Here is a 17,880-nt window from a genome sequence, read left to right as displayed (position 1 = left end):
GCTCCCCTCCCGCCCCTGACGCCCCCGTCGTCCCAGGAAGCTTCTGCGGTGAACACACCGCACAGGCGAAGACTCGGGGTCTACCCTGCGCAGCGTCCAAGCGGCCAGCTGTCCTCGCAGACGGGCCATCCTGTCCTGTGCTCACGGGACATTGCGTGTTGCCCTTGTATTTATTTCGTCTCCCACGGGGACATCTCTCCCTGGACCCTGTCTGTCTGCCATCTCTCTCGCCAGCAGGGGGGCCCCACCGTGTTGGGGACTCTGCTGGGGGCCGTCCTGTGCCCACGGTCACAGCGGGACCCGGGACAGCCCCTCAGTGTGTGTGTGTGTGTGTGTGTGTGTGTGTGTGTGTCTGTGCCTGACGACCCCATGCCGTGAACAGTGTGGTGTCCTGTGTGGGGGGCGCTCCTGAACAGCGAAGGAGTGAGGAAGGACAGGGGAGCGGATGGGCGGAGAGAGGAAACAAGCACCTGAACGTGTGGGCGGGGCTTCGCGACGGGATTGGCCACGTGTAGGCGACCGGGTGGCTCGGCACCCCTGCACCCAAAGGTTGTGAGTTTGTTCCCCGGCCAGAGCAAGTACAAGAGGCAACTGGTCGACCTCTCTCCCCCTCTCTCTCTCTCTCCCTCCCTCCCTCTCTCTCTCTCTCTCTCTCTCTCTCTCTCTCTCTCTCTCTCTCTCTCTCTCTCCCTCCCTCTCTCTCTCCCTCTCTCTCTCTCTCCCCCTCTCTCTCTCTCCCTCCCTCCCTCTCCCTCTCTCTCTCTCTCTCTCTCCCTCTCTCTCTCTCTCTCTCTCTCTCTCCCTCTCCCTCCCTCTCTCTCTCCCTCTCTCTCTCTCTCTCATCAGTACACGTATCCTCGGGTGAGGGTGAAAGTAAATAACACTTCTTTGTTGGGACACAGAGACCTGGATGCCGTAATGAGTGGACCAGAGGTGTGTTTAGGGGACACTGTCTCTGCGCTTGTGACACAGGGTGTGACGCAGGCCACTGGCCGAGGAGACAAGGGAGATCCTTTCCTAGACGCCCCTGGCGTGTGACGAGGGCGGGAGTTCCTCTGCAGGGCGGGGCCCACGGTGCGCCGGCTGCCCTGCGGCCGGGTTCTTGAAGTTCCCTCTGCTGCCGGCTCGAGGGAAGGCCCGGGGGCAGCCCGGCCCCGTCACAGACCCTCCCCGCTCTGTCCCCACCCCCAGGCTGTTTGCGGTGAAGTGCGGGGGCTGCTTCGAGGCCATCGCCCCGAACGAGTTCGTGATGCGGGCCCAGAAGAGCGTGTACCACCTGGGCTGCTTCTGCTGCTGCGTGTGCGAGCGGCGGCTACAGAAGGGGGACGAGTTCGTGCTGAAGGAGGGCCAGCTGCTCTGCAGAGGGGACTACGAGAAGGAGAGGGAGCTGCTCAGCCTGGTGAGCCCGGCGGCCTCTGACTCGGGTGAGTGCTGCGTGGGGAGTGGGGGTGCTGGGGGGGACCGTGGAGGGGTGACGCTCCCCAGGGCCTTATCTCTGGAGGGCCAGCCACCAGGGCGGCCTGGCTCCATGGACCACAGCTCTGTGCGTTCCAGAAACTTCCTTTGGAAGGCGGGAGTGATCTTGTATCAGTCAGCACGGCCGCGGTGTGCTGCGTAACAAATGACCCCAAATTCCATGGCACGCAACCGTCGACACTCACACACTCACAGCCTCTGGGTTGGCGGGAGTGACTCTACTACAGGCTGACGGTCTCCCGTCACCGGCAGGCTGTTAGGGTTCGCCCTGGGCTGTGGCCCCAGCTCTCATCTGCCCCTTGGGTATCCCTCCAGGATCCAGGGTGGGCTGTTTCCCCGGGGCAGAGGCCGGTGCTCAGAAGGCATGCCTAGCCCTACAAGCTCACATCCAGCCTCCACTCCTTCCATGTCTGTTGAAGCAACTGAAAAGTTTGAACGTAACGTCCAGAATGGGGAAGCTCCCGGTGGGTCCTGCCGGTGTGGGTGCAGGACGCTCTCCGAGGGAGGGGTGACGGGGTGAGGTCCGTCTGCCCTGTCTCTGGTGGCGCAGCCTCACTTCCTCACCTAAACTGAGCTCCACTGGGGGTAAGAAGGCCAGTCCCCGCCCCCCGTCTCTCCCTGTGGGCATCTCGCTGAGCACCCCCCACTGGGACCCCCCCCACTGGGACCCCCCCCACCCCAGAATACTGCAAGCCTCCGAATGCCCCAAGGGCTCAGATGCTGCGGGACTAGCACAGTGGTGGGCAGACACCCAGAGGGACACCCTTCTACCTCCTGTGAAGACCAAGGCCAAGGTCCGTCCCCCTTGCCACACAGGTGTGGGGCTTGCCCCCTGAGTGACCCCATTGCGGGTTTTCATTGGCTGCAAACTCACTGGGGGGCACCCGAGTATTGCCTCCTCTGCCCTCCCCCCCATGTGCAAAGACAAAAAGAAAAGGCTGGATCCACGTGGAGTTAAGAGAAGTAGGATTTCCAGAGCAAGGGGGCGACCACAGGCCCCCTTTCAGCCCTGGGCACGTCCTTCTGAGGCCGATATACGGACAAACCAGAGCCTCCTGGCCCATCCATTCACATGTTTATTCAGCAGCCAGGTTGGGGGGCTGGCTGTGCACCGGGGGGCGGAGTCGAGGCATGAGTGGCAGGAATGGTGTGGGGGCGGGGAAGTCTCTGAAGGACATCTGATGACATGAGTATGGATATTTAGGCTGGAAAAGTACGGACTCAAGGAGGACCTAGGTGTCGCCTTTCCATGGTGGGGTCAGACCTATTCCCGCCCCCTCCCAGTTTCAGAAAGCAGAACTAGAGTCCGTTTATTCAGTTACGGGGCAGAGCCACCAAGGGCTCACACCGCAGGTAGACAGAAGGAGAGTGGTCGGGCCCACCTGGGGAGCATCACAGAGTCGCCCTGGCAACCGGAGCGGACCCCTCCCAGGCCGGAGCCTGCCTGTTGGAGCGGCTGCTGGCCAGGCGGGAGGGGAGGACGGTTCCCCACGATGCCCGAGGTCCCCGAGGTCCCCGTCCACTCGGAAGTAACTCTCGCTCCGGGGGAGGTGGCATCAGGGTCTCACCCAGGATCGGGGTGCTGTCTGGAGCGCTCCTGCGGTCCACCACACAAACCTTGCCCGTCTCGCCCCGTAAATGCACCGTGGGCCAGAGCCCCTCACCCAGAACCCGCGGGCGGGCTGCGAGAACACGGGGCTGGAGCGGCTCATACCCCTGTTCCCTCAGCCAAGCTCAGCGGGCGCAGGGAGAGAGGGCGTGACCGGTAAGGACCCATGGGCGCGCCCCGAGAGGGGTCAGAGAGGCGGTTCTGGGCCCCACACAAATAACTGTCTCCTCTCGCCTGTGTCCGGGGCGCCTCACCTGTGGGGGGCGCTCCACGAATGCCTGTGGAGTGGACGGGGGGAGATGTCTGCTCTGGCACGTGTGAGTCGGCACCTTGGACGCAGGCGCAGGAGGCAGGTGACTTTGGCTTGTGGTCGGCACAGACCTGGCAGGGTGCCTGCGGGGACGCTCGGAGCCCACGGAGGGCTGACACCCTGCCCGCGACAGCAGGAGGGAACCCGACCTCGGCGTCCCGGAATGCCCCGGTCCTCAGCTGGGAGGGGGCCTGCGGGGCGGAATGTCACCTGGGGCTCAGGCGACCTTCAAGCCGACGGGAACCGAAGGGGGCGGTGCATTGATAATAGAACTACAGTGTTCCTAGTTCGGAACTGCAGCTCCCTTATTTTGGGGGGTCGTTTATAGCACATTCGGGTGTTTGGCTGCCTTTAAATGGTGCGTTTTAGGGGGTCACTGACAAGCTGGAGAGAGTCTCGAGGAGGGGAAACAGCTTGTTAAATGAGAAATAACTCAGCGTGCGCAGCTTCGTGTAAATAAGACAACGGGGCTGGTGAGAGTCACCCCCGCAGGGGGGGCCCTCGGATGGGTGAGGGGCGGCCCTCGGCTCGAGGGAGATCAGAACTGCATCCGACGAGGGTGCAGACTGGCCGCCTTTGTGGCACGAGAACCCGCTGGTCAGTCATGTTGTGACTGCAGCCCTCGGAGGACAGGCTGGGTCGGGTCCTCCTGCTTCCGTCTCGGATGCCAGAGTCCCCACGTCCCAGAGCACGTGACACGTTCACAGCCCGATGGGACAGCAAACTCAGGAGGTGCCCGGCGGCCAGTCTCTTTCCTGGTGCGGCCGGAGGCTCCTCGGGTCCCGGTCCCTGCGGTGCTGGTGGCCGTGGAGAAGCGGCTCGGGGGATGGGGCCCTGCAGCCGGAATCAGGTCACTGTCTCTGCGTTTGTCGGGCCCCTCGGCGCCCCGGGGCTCCGGGACGAGCCCCCAACACTCAGGCCCCTGTCACTGGCGTGCACTGCGGAGGCCGCCCACTCCCAATGCCCACCATGTCGTCTCCGGCCCTGGGTGGCTCCGGACCTCCGGTCTGAGTGTGGCCAGTCTGGGTCGATCACAGGCCACGTGGTCTGTCTCTGTGGGCGACCTCAACCTTGGCCTTGGTTCTGCTCTCAGGACCACGTGTGCCACGAGGGTGGTGCGGAGTCCGTCAGCCTCCCGACACGTGGCAGCCCTCTGAGCCGGGACAGATCCACGCACGCCCTGCATCTCCTCTCCCCGCCCGCCCTTCCCGCCCCCCCCCTTAGCAGAGGGTGCCCCCCCATCTGAAAAGCTGCCACAATCTCTTTAGGATGTACCGCCCAGGGGGGACTGAGATCTTCCACGTGAGGCCTGAGCTAGCTCACGTGATCTCTGCTGCTTGTCATCCGTCGGCGGGGCCCATGAATCCAAGAGCCTGTGGACCCGTCCGTGGGGGTCGGAGCTCGGGGGCCCCCGTGGCTGCTGCCCGGTCCACGGTGCGTTTCTCAGCGATCAGCCCCTCTTGCCTGCGCATTTGTCTTCAAACATCCGAGGTTACCTGAGAATGCCCTGGGGGAGCGATTTTCAGAAACGTTTTTATTTAGAAACGAAGTGTTCCGTCGACAGAACGGTTTCAAAGTGGGAGAGAGGCTCCCCGGGCCCTCCGTCGGCCCCTCCCGATGTCGTTGCCCCTCGCGTTCACGCATTTGTGCACGCACATTCTGATTCGCGTCCCGAGAGAGCTGTAACGCTGAGCCCTGCCTGGCGTAGCTCGGTGGATGGAGCCTGGGCTGCAAATCAAAGTGTCGCAGGTTCGCTTCCCAGTCAGGGCACATGCCTGGGTTGCAGGCCACGGCCCCCAGCAACCGCACATGGATGTTTTTCTCTCTCTCTCTCTCTCTCTCTGTCCCTCCCTTCCCTCTCTAAGAATAAATAAATAAAATCTTAAAAAAAAACCTGTAACGCTGACGTCGGCCCCGCCGTGGCCAGGGAACGGTCGTCGGCCGCACTGGACGTGAGGAGCCTCCCCGCCGGTGTCCTCATCCGTGCCAGGCCCCGAGCTGGGGCCCAGGCCGCGCATTTGTTCTAGGTCAAGTGTGTGTGGAGCTGTCTGTTCCCTCCTTCGCCGCTGAGGTCATCGGGCGTGCCCAGACAGAAGGTCACGCTCGCCCCTCCCCCGGACAGCGCCTTTTAGGTTTCCTTTCCTCCTCGCGCGTCCTACCCCAGGACCGCCCTGTCTCTGCCGGCTTGTGCTGGGCTTCCCTGCCGCCGGGAGGCTTTCGTCCCTGAGGGGGAGAGCGTGCGTTAGGTGGCCCCCGGGACTTACTCCTCGCCTGTCACCGTCCCTGAGGCTCAAGCCGTTTCGGGCTCGCGGCGCGCCGGCTGCTCCTGGGTCAGACCCGAGTCCGAGAGTGGCTGGCCCGGCACCCCGTCCTGTGTCCCCCGAGAGTCCGGCGTCCACTCAGGAGGCGGGGGGCTGTTCTGGGAGCTCCGCTGCAGCAGAAGGAACTCCCCAGAGGACGCGGGGCTGTGAGGTCCCCGCCGGGAGGGGCGTTTGCCGCAGCGGAGGCTTTCCCTGCAGTGACCTCAGTGACCCGGGCCTCTGTTCCCGGGGGAGGGGGTCTGGGTGCCCGGGGGCCGCTCCGTCCCCAGGGTCTGTGTGCACCTGGCGCTGGGGCAGGGCCCGGCGCGCAGTGGGTGCTCGGTCACGCGTGCTGTTCGTCCCGTCAGCCTCCGAGCTCCTCAGCACCGGGCCCAGCGCGCAGTGTGCGTCTCCGCCTGTGGCTGGAAGGAAGGTCCCCGCCCCCGGGGCGGTCAGCCCTCTGCCCGCCCCACTTTCCTTAGGGCAGGCGGACGGACGGCTGCTGCGGGAGGTCCGGGGGCTCCTCTCCCGTCACTGTCGCTGTGCAACACCCCTCCCTCCCCTCCCCCTCCCCCTCCCCCCGAGTCAGCCTCCTCGCCCCGGTGCTCAGGCACCGGTTTTCATTTCCTCCCACAGCCTTGGGGCTGCGGTTTTTTTTTTTTTCATTCATTACAGAAGTATTTCCTTGAACCTCTCTCAGAACTCTCCTCGTTCTCCAATAAATCAGACTAGAGCGAGGCCGCCGCGGCCTCTCGTGTCCCGGAAAATGCCTGCCTTCCGAGGGGATTATCTTGTCAGTCTGCCGTCACGAGTCTTTAAAACGCGGGACGGAAAAGGGGAAGTCCGCGGGAGGTGTGGGGGAGGTGCCCAGGGCTGGGGATCTCCGGGTCGGCGGGTCGGAGTTGGGGTCTTGCCCTCCACTCGCAAGCCTCGACCTGGGGAAGCTGACGTCCCTCCCCCAGGACCCCACTTCCCAAATGGTGGGTAAGAAGTGGGGGACATGCCGGCCCTGTGGCTTCCTGTGACACCGTGAAGAGGCCACGTGTGAGGACCTGGGGCTGGGCGGATCCCCTGCGGATGGCAGCAGGTGTGACTTTTACCTGCGGGGCGAGGGGTGCGGTCCTCCTGGGGACTCCCGGCTTGTGAGCCCTGTCACTGAAGATGCAGCACCCCGAACACGTCTCATCTTCTTCTTTACTCCTCTTTTTTACACCCCCTGGGACAGCCAGCCCGAGGGCACCTCAGGGTGGCACAGAGAGCGGGCCTGTCGCTGGGGGTGGCTGGGGTCCGGGAAGTGGAGAGGGGCGGGGTCACCCCTGTGTGTCTCAGAGGAGGCCTCCCGTCCCCACTCAGCGCTAGCGCTGCCCCCGGAAGGCCAGTGCGGAGGAGACCCGGCTGCCCCTTCTTCTCGGGAATTTCAAGCAGGAGCGGGGAGGGCAGGTGGGGCTCAGCCACCCTTCCCTCGTAGACGCGGAGACGGGGGCTCGGAGTGGTTTTGACTGGAGCTCTTCCGAATGCCCGAGTGTCTCCTCATTCCTGGGCAGAACGTGTTCTGGAACACGGTTCTCCAGCGGCAGGGTCTGCGGATCTCCTGGGGACCTGGCCTGCAACCCAGGCACGTGCCCTGACTGGGAATCGAACCGGTGACCCTTTGGTTTGCGGGCTGGCACTCAGTCCACTGAGCCACACCAGTCAGGCAGTAACAGGTATTTTTTATCACTCCCTACTATACTCGGGTGTGTGTGTGTGTGTGTGTGTGTGTGTGACGTGAAAGTTTCAACACTTAGGTGGGCTCTCCGCTTCCTGCTCGAGCTGACAGTTTTTGTTCTATTTATTCTCCCAGTCCCGCCTCCCCCCATGGACTTCCTAGCCCACTGACCGCTGAGGACGGCCACTGCGAACCCTACCGCCCCGCAGGGCGGTTCCCCCACACCCGGCCCCGGGCTCTGGAATCGGCGTACACGCCTCAAGTTTCCAGCAATAGGCAGATGCGTTGCCGTCTTCCCCGCGGCCCCTCACCGCGTCAGGTGCCGAGAAAAAGACCAAAGACGCGGAAGACCCCACCGCCCCCCACCCCGGGCCCTGGGGCAGGCCCCCGGGCAGAGTCAACACGCAATGACCGTTGTGTTTCTCCGGTCCTTGGTGCTGTCACAGAGACGTGAGGGGCGCATGTGTTCACGCACGACTAGCACAGGGGCCTGGCGGGGCTTTCGGGGTTCACCCATCCGGCATCTCTGGGTTGTCCGCGAGAGGCGGCTGTAACTGCCCGAGCCCTCCGGGGCGTTCCCAAAACCGACCTTGGTCTCCCGTTCGCGTCCCGGCCCAGACGCCGGCGGCCGGAGTTCCGTGCTGCCCTCCGCCCGAGGCGGAGCTCTCCGCTCCCGCTCCGAACCCCCATCTGCTGGCGTCTTTGTTTAGTCTCCCTGGGACGGAGGGAGAAACAGGGACACAGGACACGCGGGTCAGGGCTAAGCCAGGGTAAGAACTTAAGTCTGCCAATTACAGAGGCAGGACACCCGACACCCGCCTTCCCGGAGCCTGGGCGCTGGGGAGAGCTGGTCTTTGGTGCCGGGACGGGACAGGCGGCGCGCGGCTGCAGACCAGGCGCTGCCTCCCTTCTCGGGACGGTCATTGGGTTTCCACGTGGGTCACACGTCGCGACACTGATTTGAGCCGCCCCTGAAAATGCGGGCTGTGGCTCCGGAGGCCGGTGACGCGGGGAGGGTGGCTGTGGGCATCCGCGCCTCCTGTGCACAACCCCTGTGCGGGAAGGAACTGGGTCCCGTGGACGGTCGGCCGTGGCGAGTTTCAGGTGGCGAGGACAGTGTCAGCGGTTCTGGGACCGTGACTCTGCACCACGTGTCGCCTGCAGCACTTGACATGCGTGCACAGACGTGACCTTCCCATGGAGCTGAGGGCGAGGGCGGTGTCGGGATGAGTCCCCGCCTCCAGGGCAGGGAGACGGGCACCGACCAATGAGCCGTTTGCTTCAGGTCCTCCAGCCGGTCACGGCAAGAGCCGGAATCCGCACTCGGGTGGTCCGGCGGGGGGCTGCGTCTGTTGGCCTCCCACTGTGTCCTGGGTGCCTGGTGGGGTGCCCTTCTGGAGGGGTGCCCGTGTTCCCGGCACTCAGCTGGACTTCACACCTCGGGCGCCCAGCCAAGTCTGCTCTCACGATCATCACAGCAGTGGAAGCGAGGTGGTTTGAACCGTATTCACCCCCTCGCAGGTCCGGCACCAGCGCACCTTCTGCTCTGACGTCAGTCCCTCCTCAGTCACCCGTCCCCGTCCCAGGCTTCTCTGGGGCACCTCCTGTGAGGCTCGGCAGGCCCCGGGGGCGGCATGTGTGTGTGTGTGTGTGTGTGCATGTGGACGTACTTTCAGAGCGCTTCTTGCAAAGTGTGTGCCACGTGCCACCCCTGGTTTGGGGGCCTCGCTTTGTTTCTGCCGTTGCTCAGCACGCGGCTGTGTCCCTCTGGTGGCGTGTATCTGACGGCGGCAGGAAGCACCAGGCGACCCTCTCTGTCCCGGCGAGCAGAACCGGCCCCGCCGCCCGCCGCCCCGCTAATGAAACGCGTGCCTGCGGCGGTGCGGCTAATCAGGGCCGAGCAGGGCGTCCCCTCGGCAGGCTGGCCCGCAGCACCCGCCATCTGTCGGACCCCCACTCTCGGGAGACGTACCCTTGGGTCTGTGCGTCCTGTCCGGGTGTGGTGGCAGCACCCCGCGGCAGGGCTGGGGAGCGTGAGGAGTGAGGGGTGTCTCTGGCTGCGCAGAGCCCGCCCGTGACCTCGGCCTCCCAGCCCCTGGGCTCAGTGAGGGGAGACTCCCCCGCGTGGTGAAGGTGACGGAGGAGGCACAGAGGGGACGCCGTGGTTCCTGCTCAGACGTTCCAGCCACGCCCCGTGGGTTCAGAGTTTCCTCCGACAGACAGGCTCCCCAGCGGCTCTGGAGGTGCTGGAGGCCGTCCACTGGGCAGGACGAAGAATCCCCGCCCATAATGCCCTGGGCCCTGCATCAGGGGCCCAGGACCACCCCACAGCCCAGGTCGGGAGGGCTGGGGGGCGGCCAGCTCGCGGCTTCCCCGGCGTGCTTCGGTGTGCTGTGCTGCACAGGTGTGTGGAGATCCGGGTGATTTGAGACCTGCTGAACTCTTAGGGGCCCAAACCCAGGTTTCCACGCGGGGAGTCCGAGGCACGCTTGTGTTTCCACGGTGAGTCCGGGCGGGACTGGAGGTGCGTGTCCATGCGTGCGCTCAGCAGGGTCGTGGGCCGAGCCGGCGTTCCGGGTGAGCGCGCAGGCCGCCTTCCCAGGAGCCCCAGGGCCACCGCGGGGAACAGGGGGAGCCGGCCCAGCCCCCGTCCTCCGCAGGGTGTGCGGCGCGGCTGCTCCGCTCGAGGGCTGGGTTCGGGGCGTGGGGACACGCACGGGTGTACGAGGCTGGGCTGACGGGCGGACATTTCGGAGCCCTCGCCGGGCGGCAGGGGCGTCCCGGGTGCCGGGGTGAGAACTCTGCGCTCACGGAGATGACGTTCCCGTGGAGGGAGGTCGTCAGCACCCGCACGGGGAGGCCAACAAGATTACAGGCCCCCGTGAGGGCCGCTCTTCAAAGCAGACGGCCTTTAAACCTGCTCTGCTTCTGTCTTCCGAGGAAGACTGGGGACCCCCGAGGAAGGTGCCTGGCAGACGGGGTGGGTCTCGTGGGCAGCCAGGGCTGGCGGCCATCGCTCCGGCAGCAAGGGGGGGCTCCCGGGGCAGAGATGGGGCCCCCCGCCCGACGTTCCTCACAGCTGCCCAGCTTTGGTGCTGAACCAGGAAGGCTCTGGAAGTAAGATAAAGGAGCGCCTTTTTCTCAGAGTGAGCGGGGTGGTGAGGTTTAGCTAACAAAAACCCTGTTCGTTCTGAATTTCAGTAAACAATGACTAACATTTTTGGGCGAGCGTGTCATGTGATAGGAATAATACCGGTCCTCAGAGATTCAAATGTACCTGTGCTTCGTGCCCTGCTTGGCCGCTGCAGGTGTGAGGCCCGGGTGGGGGTGGGGGTGGGGGAGAGCAGCCGGGGGTGGTGGGTGCTGGACTTTGCAAGGATGTACACATAGACGGGGATTGACTGATTGATGGACTGATGGATTGACGAGAGAAGTGTGAACTCGTCTCAAGACACCCGCGTTTCTGTTTCCCTCTGTACCAGCCGTGGCCCCGACCGAGCCGGAAGCAGCTCCCTCTCTCGCCTTAGAGGAACGGAAGGTGGCGGTGGGACTTCCGCTCCGGTTACCTTGGCAACTGCCTCCTGCCTCTGCCTCACAGCCACACCCCAGCTAGGCAGCCTCCAGTCCCGTTTCTTTCTCGCACTCACTTCCCTCTCAGGGGGCAGCCGATGGGGCACCCTGTGCCCTGGAGGCCGGGGCAGCCTCTGCGCCGGGTCAAGCGTGCCCCACAGTGGGTGTGAGGCGTGTGGGAGGCTCGAGATGGTGGGTGTCCAGCGTGCAAGCGGGTGCCAGGGGCGTGCACGGCCAGAGAGGTGGCGCGCAAGGCACTAGGTGCCAGGGACGCGCACAGTGGGGGCGGGGCGCGCGAGGCGGTAGGTGCCAGGGGCGCGCACGATGCGTGCTGCGGACGCGCACGGTGGGGCGGGGACGCGCACGGCCGGGGAGGTGGCGCTCGAGACAGTAGGTGCCACGGACGCGCCCAGTGGGGGCGGGGCGCGCGAGGCGGTAGGTGCCAAGGGCATGCGGGGCGGTGGGTGAGGGGCGCGCCAGGCGCTGGATGCCAAGCGCGCACTTGAAGAGAGCGCGCATCCTCCGCACATTCTTCCCGCTCTTCAAAGGCCTTTAGAAATGGAAGAGGACGAGCGCAGAAAGCACACACGGACGGCAGTTTTATGAGAAAATGCAGATAAAGAGCCCAGCGTTGGGGCCATATGTTCACCGTAATCTCCAAAGCCGGCCCTTCAATTAAAGCCTCCCCTGAGTTCTAATGCCGGCCCTGAATAAACAAGCCGCTCTGAAAGAAGGACTTGGTTTCCAATTAAAAGTGTACTAACATTTCTCCTTCCCTTAATTCCCCCGGGCGCAGGGCCCGGGTCGCGACGGGGTCGTCCTGTCCCCGGTCCTCTTTTTAGCCGGTCCTGTTCCCAAGTGACGTCAAGCGGAGGGATTAGGGCCCACCTCGCGTCCCCTGCGCGGCTGCAGAGTTAATTAAAGTAATGCCACACAAATCCGCCTGCTGGCTTCTGGCGGAGCCCCGCCTTGGGGCTGGGCGTGGGGAGGAGGGTGTTTGAAAGCAGGTGCTGGGGATGTGCCTGTGCGCTGAGCTCATTCTGTGCCTCATCCCCACGTTCCCGCCTCTGCGCGTGCTCCGACAGGGACAGACGCACAGACGCGCCGTCCGGACCAGCTCTTCTTCTGGGTCCAGGGGCCCCTGCGTCCGGGCGGGGGCTTCGCTTCCCAGCCGGGCGGTGCGCACCCCGCTCCGGATAAAGCCGCCCGCTCCTCTCCTACCGCGCGCGGGAGTCCGCAGGGCGTAAATAAACGGCCGCAGAGGAGAGTCCGTGTAAAGCGCAGGAAAGCGGCCTCACGCGCCCGCCTCGCCTGGGAGCTCGTTGGAAGCGGAGTGTGGCCGCGGCAGGCCCTTGCACTGCGCTCCGCACCTTGGCGCCCGGAGCTGGCGTCTCTGCTTGGCGCTTTCTTCCTCCGAGCCGGCTGCAAGCGGCCCGGCTGCAGATGGGGGAGTGATTGACAGATTGACTTTCTGGCCTACTCTCCACACCCCGAAGAGAACCAAAGAATGGAAGCCATTATCTGAAAAAAAAAAAAAAAATCCCAGAAACATCAACAAGCAGAAAATCCGCACCAGATCATTCAAATGCAAATGGCTTTCCGCCGTGTCTCGGGAGCGATCCACCCCGAGTAATTACTCCAGTCTTCACTTTGGCCTTGGAAGGGAGGACTTCAGAGGCGGCGGTGCGCTAAGTCCACGGCCGAGTGTTTGTCCCCCGCTCTCTGAGCGGCGCTAAATTAAATCGGGGCCAGCTCGGCAAACACTTCGAGGGCCTGTGTGTCTGTCCCACGCCGGGGCAGACGCCCGCGGCCCCGAGACGCAGGGGGACAACTGGTGTGCCGCAGGCACCCGGGTGCCTCGGTGGATGGGAAGGGCCTGTGACAAGGCAATCCCAGCAAAATAAAACGTGCATGCGTGTGTGTGTGTGTGCGGTACCGTGGCCATGCATACGCTAAGGTCATGGAGACGGGGCGGGGGGCAGTGATTCCCCTTGGGGGGCAGAGGGACGGGGGGCTGTTTGGAAAGTGCGTCACAGTGGACGTGACATCGTCACCGACTCTGGGCAGGGAGGCGGGAGGCACATGAGTGTGTTGTTAGGGCAAAGGGCGCAGCTTTTTCCCGTGAGCGGGGTCGCAGAGGCTGGGCTATAGTGGGCGAGGGGTCGGGGCCGAGGGGGAGGATCCCCCGGGGACACTGGGTCCCGGTTTTGGTTCTGAGTGGCAGGACTGGTGCCGATGGGAAGGGCTCCGTGCATCTCGCTGGGGTCTGCGCTGAGGGGGACGGGCAGTCTGACCCGGAGTTGGCACGCACGGCTGGGGTGCTAAGTTTGTCCTCCGAACGGAGGAGGAGCAGGGAGGCTGGGCCGGAGGTGGGGGCTCGGTGCAGACGTCAGATTCACGTCACGACGACGGGACCTCACGCGTGTAAGGGGTGGGCACCCGCACTCTCCAGCGACCACGGTCCACAGACACCGCCGCCACGCCAGTCCCGGGACAGCTGTGGGTCCCTCCGGCCCCACCAGTGCACGCCGCGGGGGTGCAGACACTGATTGAGCTCTGAAGCGTGTCACACTGATTCCCAAGTTTCTCCTTCATTCCCGAGTGACCGGCGGCCCTGTGGGGCCCTGTGGGGCCTGCACCCTGTCCCGTGCGGCGCAGACTCCGACCCGCGCGGCCCTCTGCCGGCGCGCACTTTCGTGAGCGAACAGGAGAGGACGGAGGCGGCGGCGAAGGCTCCGCATCTCGTTCGGCTCTGACCCTCGGGGGTGTGAATGCCACCACGGGCTTCCCGCAGGTCCCCACGGTCCCCATCACCTCCGGCGCCATCCACGCAGACGGCGCCGGCGCCTGAATTCTGTGAGCAGCCTCCGGTGGCTCAGCCAGGGCCCCCGAAGGGTAAAAACGACGCCACGTCGGTCATCAGATGGGCCCCGGCGCCCTCGAGTCTGTCGGGGATACATTTATCACCTGCGGACACATTGGCGTGAGCTGCTGTCCACCCGAGTGTCTGACGGTTGTAGGGACGGGAGGAGCCGAGGAGGTCGGCGGTCGTGGCTCAGTCGGCACAGTTTTTAAAGGAAGATGGAGGGGTTGTGTGGTTGGGTTTACCCCCCAGTTCTTCCGTCTGGTGGCCGGGGGGCCCGGGGGGCCCCCCTTTCCTGCCGTGCAGAAGGGGGGCTGTGAGGCCCGCGCAGGCCGACACGCAGAGTGCCGGTCGCGGTGCCCGGAGCAAAGTAAGTGCTCAGCGAAGGAGACGTGTGGTTGCACGTGTGCCCCACGCGCGGGTCCTCGGGACGCCTGTGCCCTCGGGCAAGGACAGCGCGGGCTCCAGGAGTGGCGGCGCTCAAGGGCGTCCTCCCGGCCCGCCGGCGCCCTTGGCCACGGTGGGGGGGCTGTGCTTTCGCCGCCTGACAGTCACACGAGGAGCCGCAGCTGGTGTGGCTTTCCCAGCAGCTGGGCTGTGACGAGAGGGAATTCGGGCTCTTGAAGGAGGGACAGAGGACGCCAGACACAGCCCCCGAGAAGGGGCCGTGCCAGAGGGAAGGTGACCTTGGCTCGGACGCTTTCTCCAGGACCGCGGTCGGGTCCACGGAGCCGGGCGGCCCGCTCACTCCGCACTGTGCTCATTCTCTGGGTCAACAGCGAACTGCAGCCAGAGGAACCCCTCGTCCCCGCAGACGCCCACCCCTCCCCCAGGGCAGACGCGGCGAGGATGCAGATGCCCCCCGCTCTGGACGAAGTGCAGAGTGGGTCCGGCCTCCACCGTGCCCTCCTCCGCAGTGGGCAGCACCCTTCCTTCCGCGGGCCTGCTCCGTGCTGGGGGTGCACGGGGTGAGGGAGAGCCCCGGAGACCGGCTTTGCCTTCAGCAGGCTGGCGGGACTGTGACCAGCGCTCCCCGGCTCTCCTCTGAGGACCCACGATGAGGGAACGGGAATGCCTCCTCCCCGGGGGGCAGGTCCGAGGTCTCTGAGGCCGGACTCAGGAACTCCCAGTGGGCAGGGGCCGGGGCAGGGCAGCGCCTCTTTCCAGAATGTCACGAGCCCCTCCACACCTGCTCTCTGTAGATTGCTACATTGTATCATTGTGATAACAAGGTGAAGTTAGACAAAAACATGGTGGCAACAGAGCGGAAGCTCCGAGATTTCTGTTCAACTTCGCAGACACTTCTCGGGAGGTGTCAGGCCACAGTGTCCAGTGTGGGCACCGGCGGCACTGTGGGTGGGACAGTGAGTCACTGCACATCTGCGGCCTCTGCCCACTGAGTGCCGGTAAGGCCACCGGTCCCTGGGACACCGAGAGAGAGTCCTTTGCTGACAGAGAGCCGCTGGCCAACGCAGTGGTTGTGACCTGGCGGCAGTGCGGCCGGTGCTGTCCCCTTGCACTGGGGATCGTGGACGGTGGAGCTGAAGCCATCGTCCCCCCAGCCCCCTCACCTCATCGCGGGGGCAGCTGGGGCTCCGAGCCTCGTCCGAGGCCGCGGCGCGGCTCCCGGTGGAAGCACTCAGAGTGTCGGCGGCCTCCCGCCCCCTGCGGGGCCCAGGCGGTGGCCCCTCTGGTGTCATGTGTATGGCCAGAGAGAGAACTGGGGACGTGGGAGACGGTGGTGACTATGATGAATGTGACCGGAAGGCCGTCTCTGTCGCCCACCGATGGGTGCCCTCCCCAGGGCCCTGCGCCTTGGCGTTTTCTGGAAGGACCAGCCCCGTAGCCAGTTTATCATAGGTGACGGGCCTTGGGTGCCCGCAGCCGAGCCGACGCCGTGCTGCGTAGTCAAGCCCAACACTTTCACCGGCTGGACTTGAACGAACTCTCGTGAGACTTTAACTGGTCACACCTGGTTTCTCAGTGGCCCATAAAACAGTCACATGTTTTGCAAGGACGGGCAGCTGGACTCTGATGAACGTGGTAGCTGACACTCAGGGCCGGTCGCAGAGGTCATTTCCCTTGTCACCGCTCCCCGGTTGCAGCTGTGGCCGGACCCGTCTGTCTGGGACCCGGCAGGGCAGCTGTTGGAGACGCACGGGAGGGAGGCTCCACGAGCAGAAACCAGCAGCCGTCCCGTTCTCTCTCCGGTCCCTGCAGGGGACTCCCTCCCACGTCCCTCTGGCCTCCACCGGTGCTTTGGGGCTCTGGGGCTCTGGCCGTGGTGCTGACGGCACAGGGCACCTCGGCGCCGTTTCCAGGGGCTCCAGCCCGCACCCGAAGTGTGAGCCCCCGGACAGACAGCCGCCCCGCCTCGGCCACGCTGGAAGAACCTCGGGAAGGCGGTCCCGGGGCGTCAGAGAGGATTCACGAGGGGCTGGGAGCTGACTCGGGCCTCTGCACGGCTGGGGAGACGGGGCGTCCGGGGGCTTCCCCGGTGTGGGAAGGGGCGTCGCCCCACCTGTGACGTCCCTTGTCGGCCTCGAGCGCTGGGCCGGCCAGAGGCCACCCGGGAGGCAGAACGGACCGCTGGCTGTGAAACAGCGAGGGTGTGATACCGAGAGCCGGTTACACGGCCGACGAGGTTGTTGAGACGCAAATGGATCGGACGCTGAGACCCGGCCCAGCTTTGCAAGAGGAAGCTGCAACCTGACAGGCGGCGTCACCTTTAGGGACGCCAGGGGGGAGCCGAAACGTCAGTGGGCTTTCGGGGTGTGACTTGGAGACCACCCAAGGCCGGGGGAGGTCTCGGAAATGCCTTGGTTCCTCCCATTCCTCGGACTTCCTTGTGAACGCCTCCCCCTGGCTGACCCCGGACAGGTGCAGCCCCCCAGGGACACAGGGGACACAGGGGACACACAGACGGAACCCGAGCCCAAGGAATGGCGCGTGAGCTAGGCCACCCAGGGCCTGGCGAGGAAGAAAACAGAGGCATCTGGAACGGTGGGTGGATCATTTAAAAACCAGCATTTGTTCGGAGACGCTGGGGGCCTGCTTCTGGACTGGGGAGCGAGCAGGTGTCGTGGCCCAGGTTCGACGGGGAGCGAAGTGTAAGGGAAGGCCTGACCTCGGGGGCAGGGACAGGGACGGGGCTCTGGTCCAGCCTCTGCTGCTGACCGGCTTCGGCTTCCCAGGAGCAGACCCGGGGCCCCTGCCCGGCCCGCGTGTCCTGACGCGGCCTGGCCTCCGCCTCCTCCCCGTCCGGCGCGTCTCTCCTCTTCAACATTCCTCAGGGCCGGGCACACCCAGCACGTCCTGCCGCCCTGCGGGGACCGTCCGCCCTGACTTCCGCTCTGCCCTTGACTTCCAAGGTCACCTTCTCCTGTCACCCTCCAGGGCCGCCTTCCCAGCGTCTGCATCTGAAGCGGCGTCCGGAGCCGCAGGTTTCCTCGTTGCGGTCACTGGGTGTTCCGCCTCTGCTGATCGCTTTGCGCTGTGGAGGTTCCGAAACGATCCAGTCGGTTCTTGCTCGGTCAGTTTTCCCCAAAGAAAAGTGGGCTCGACCAGTGGGAGGCGTCTGGGTGGTTCTCAGAGTGTGGTCCCCGACTGACCGGCAGGGTCGGCCTCCCTGGGGCACCGTCAGAGAGGGGACGCCCCAGGTCCACCCCAGACCGGCTGCCTTGGAAGCACTGGGAGGGGCGGGCCATTGGCCCCCGGCCCCAGCCCCGGCCCCTGGGTGACTCTGAGTCGCCGCTTGTTCACAAGCCTCAGCTCCCGACGCCCCACGATCTCGATGACTGTGGTCTTGGCTTCCGAGAAACAGCATTTATAGGAGGCGCAATAAAAACGTTCAAAATAACTTACATTTCAGCGGCGTTTCACAATGTTTTCCAAAGTGCTTTTACCTCCTCCCACGACTGAGTGCCAGCAGCGCCGTCAGGGGAGCTTGGCAGGTCTTTCTACCCCTGGGTTACCAACTGGGGAGCAGAGCACAGAGAGGTCAGGCCATCTGCCTGAGGTCACACAGCTGGTGACCGTGGTGAG

The 17,880-nt window shown here is 64.8% G+C and overlaps 1 protein-coding gene across 1 annotated transcript in view; it reads left to right on the top strand.

Moving 5' to 3' along the window:
• The window catches only part of LMX1A (LIM homeobox transcription factor 1 alpha), a 101,192-nt gene that overhangs the window by 72,965 nt on the left and 10,347 nt on the right, over window positions 1-17,880 (top strand). The window contains exon 3 of the mRNA XM_045838601.1: window positions 1,192-1,424. Coding sequence (XP_045694557.1) covers window positions 1,192-1,424 — 233 coding nt within the window. The remainder of the gene's footprint in view (window positions 1-1,191; window positions 1,425-17,880) is intronic.

The sequence above is a fragment of the Phyllostomus hastatus genome, unplaced genomic scaffold (assembly GCF_019186645.2).
Source record: "Phyllostomus hastatus isolate PE091 unplaced genomic scaffold, TTU_PhHast_1.1 phas_contig_283, whole genome shotgun sequence".
NCBI lineage: Eukaryota > Metazoa > Chordata > Mammalia > Chiroptera > Phyllostomidae > Phyllostomus > Phyllostomus hastatus.
This window is presented reverse-complemented; position numbering and strand designations above follow the sequence as displayed.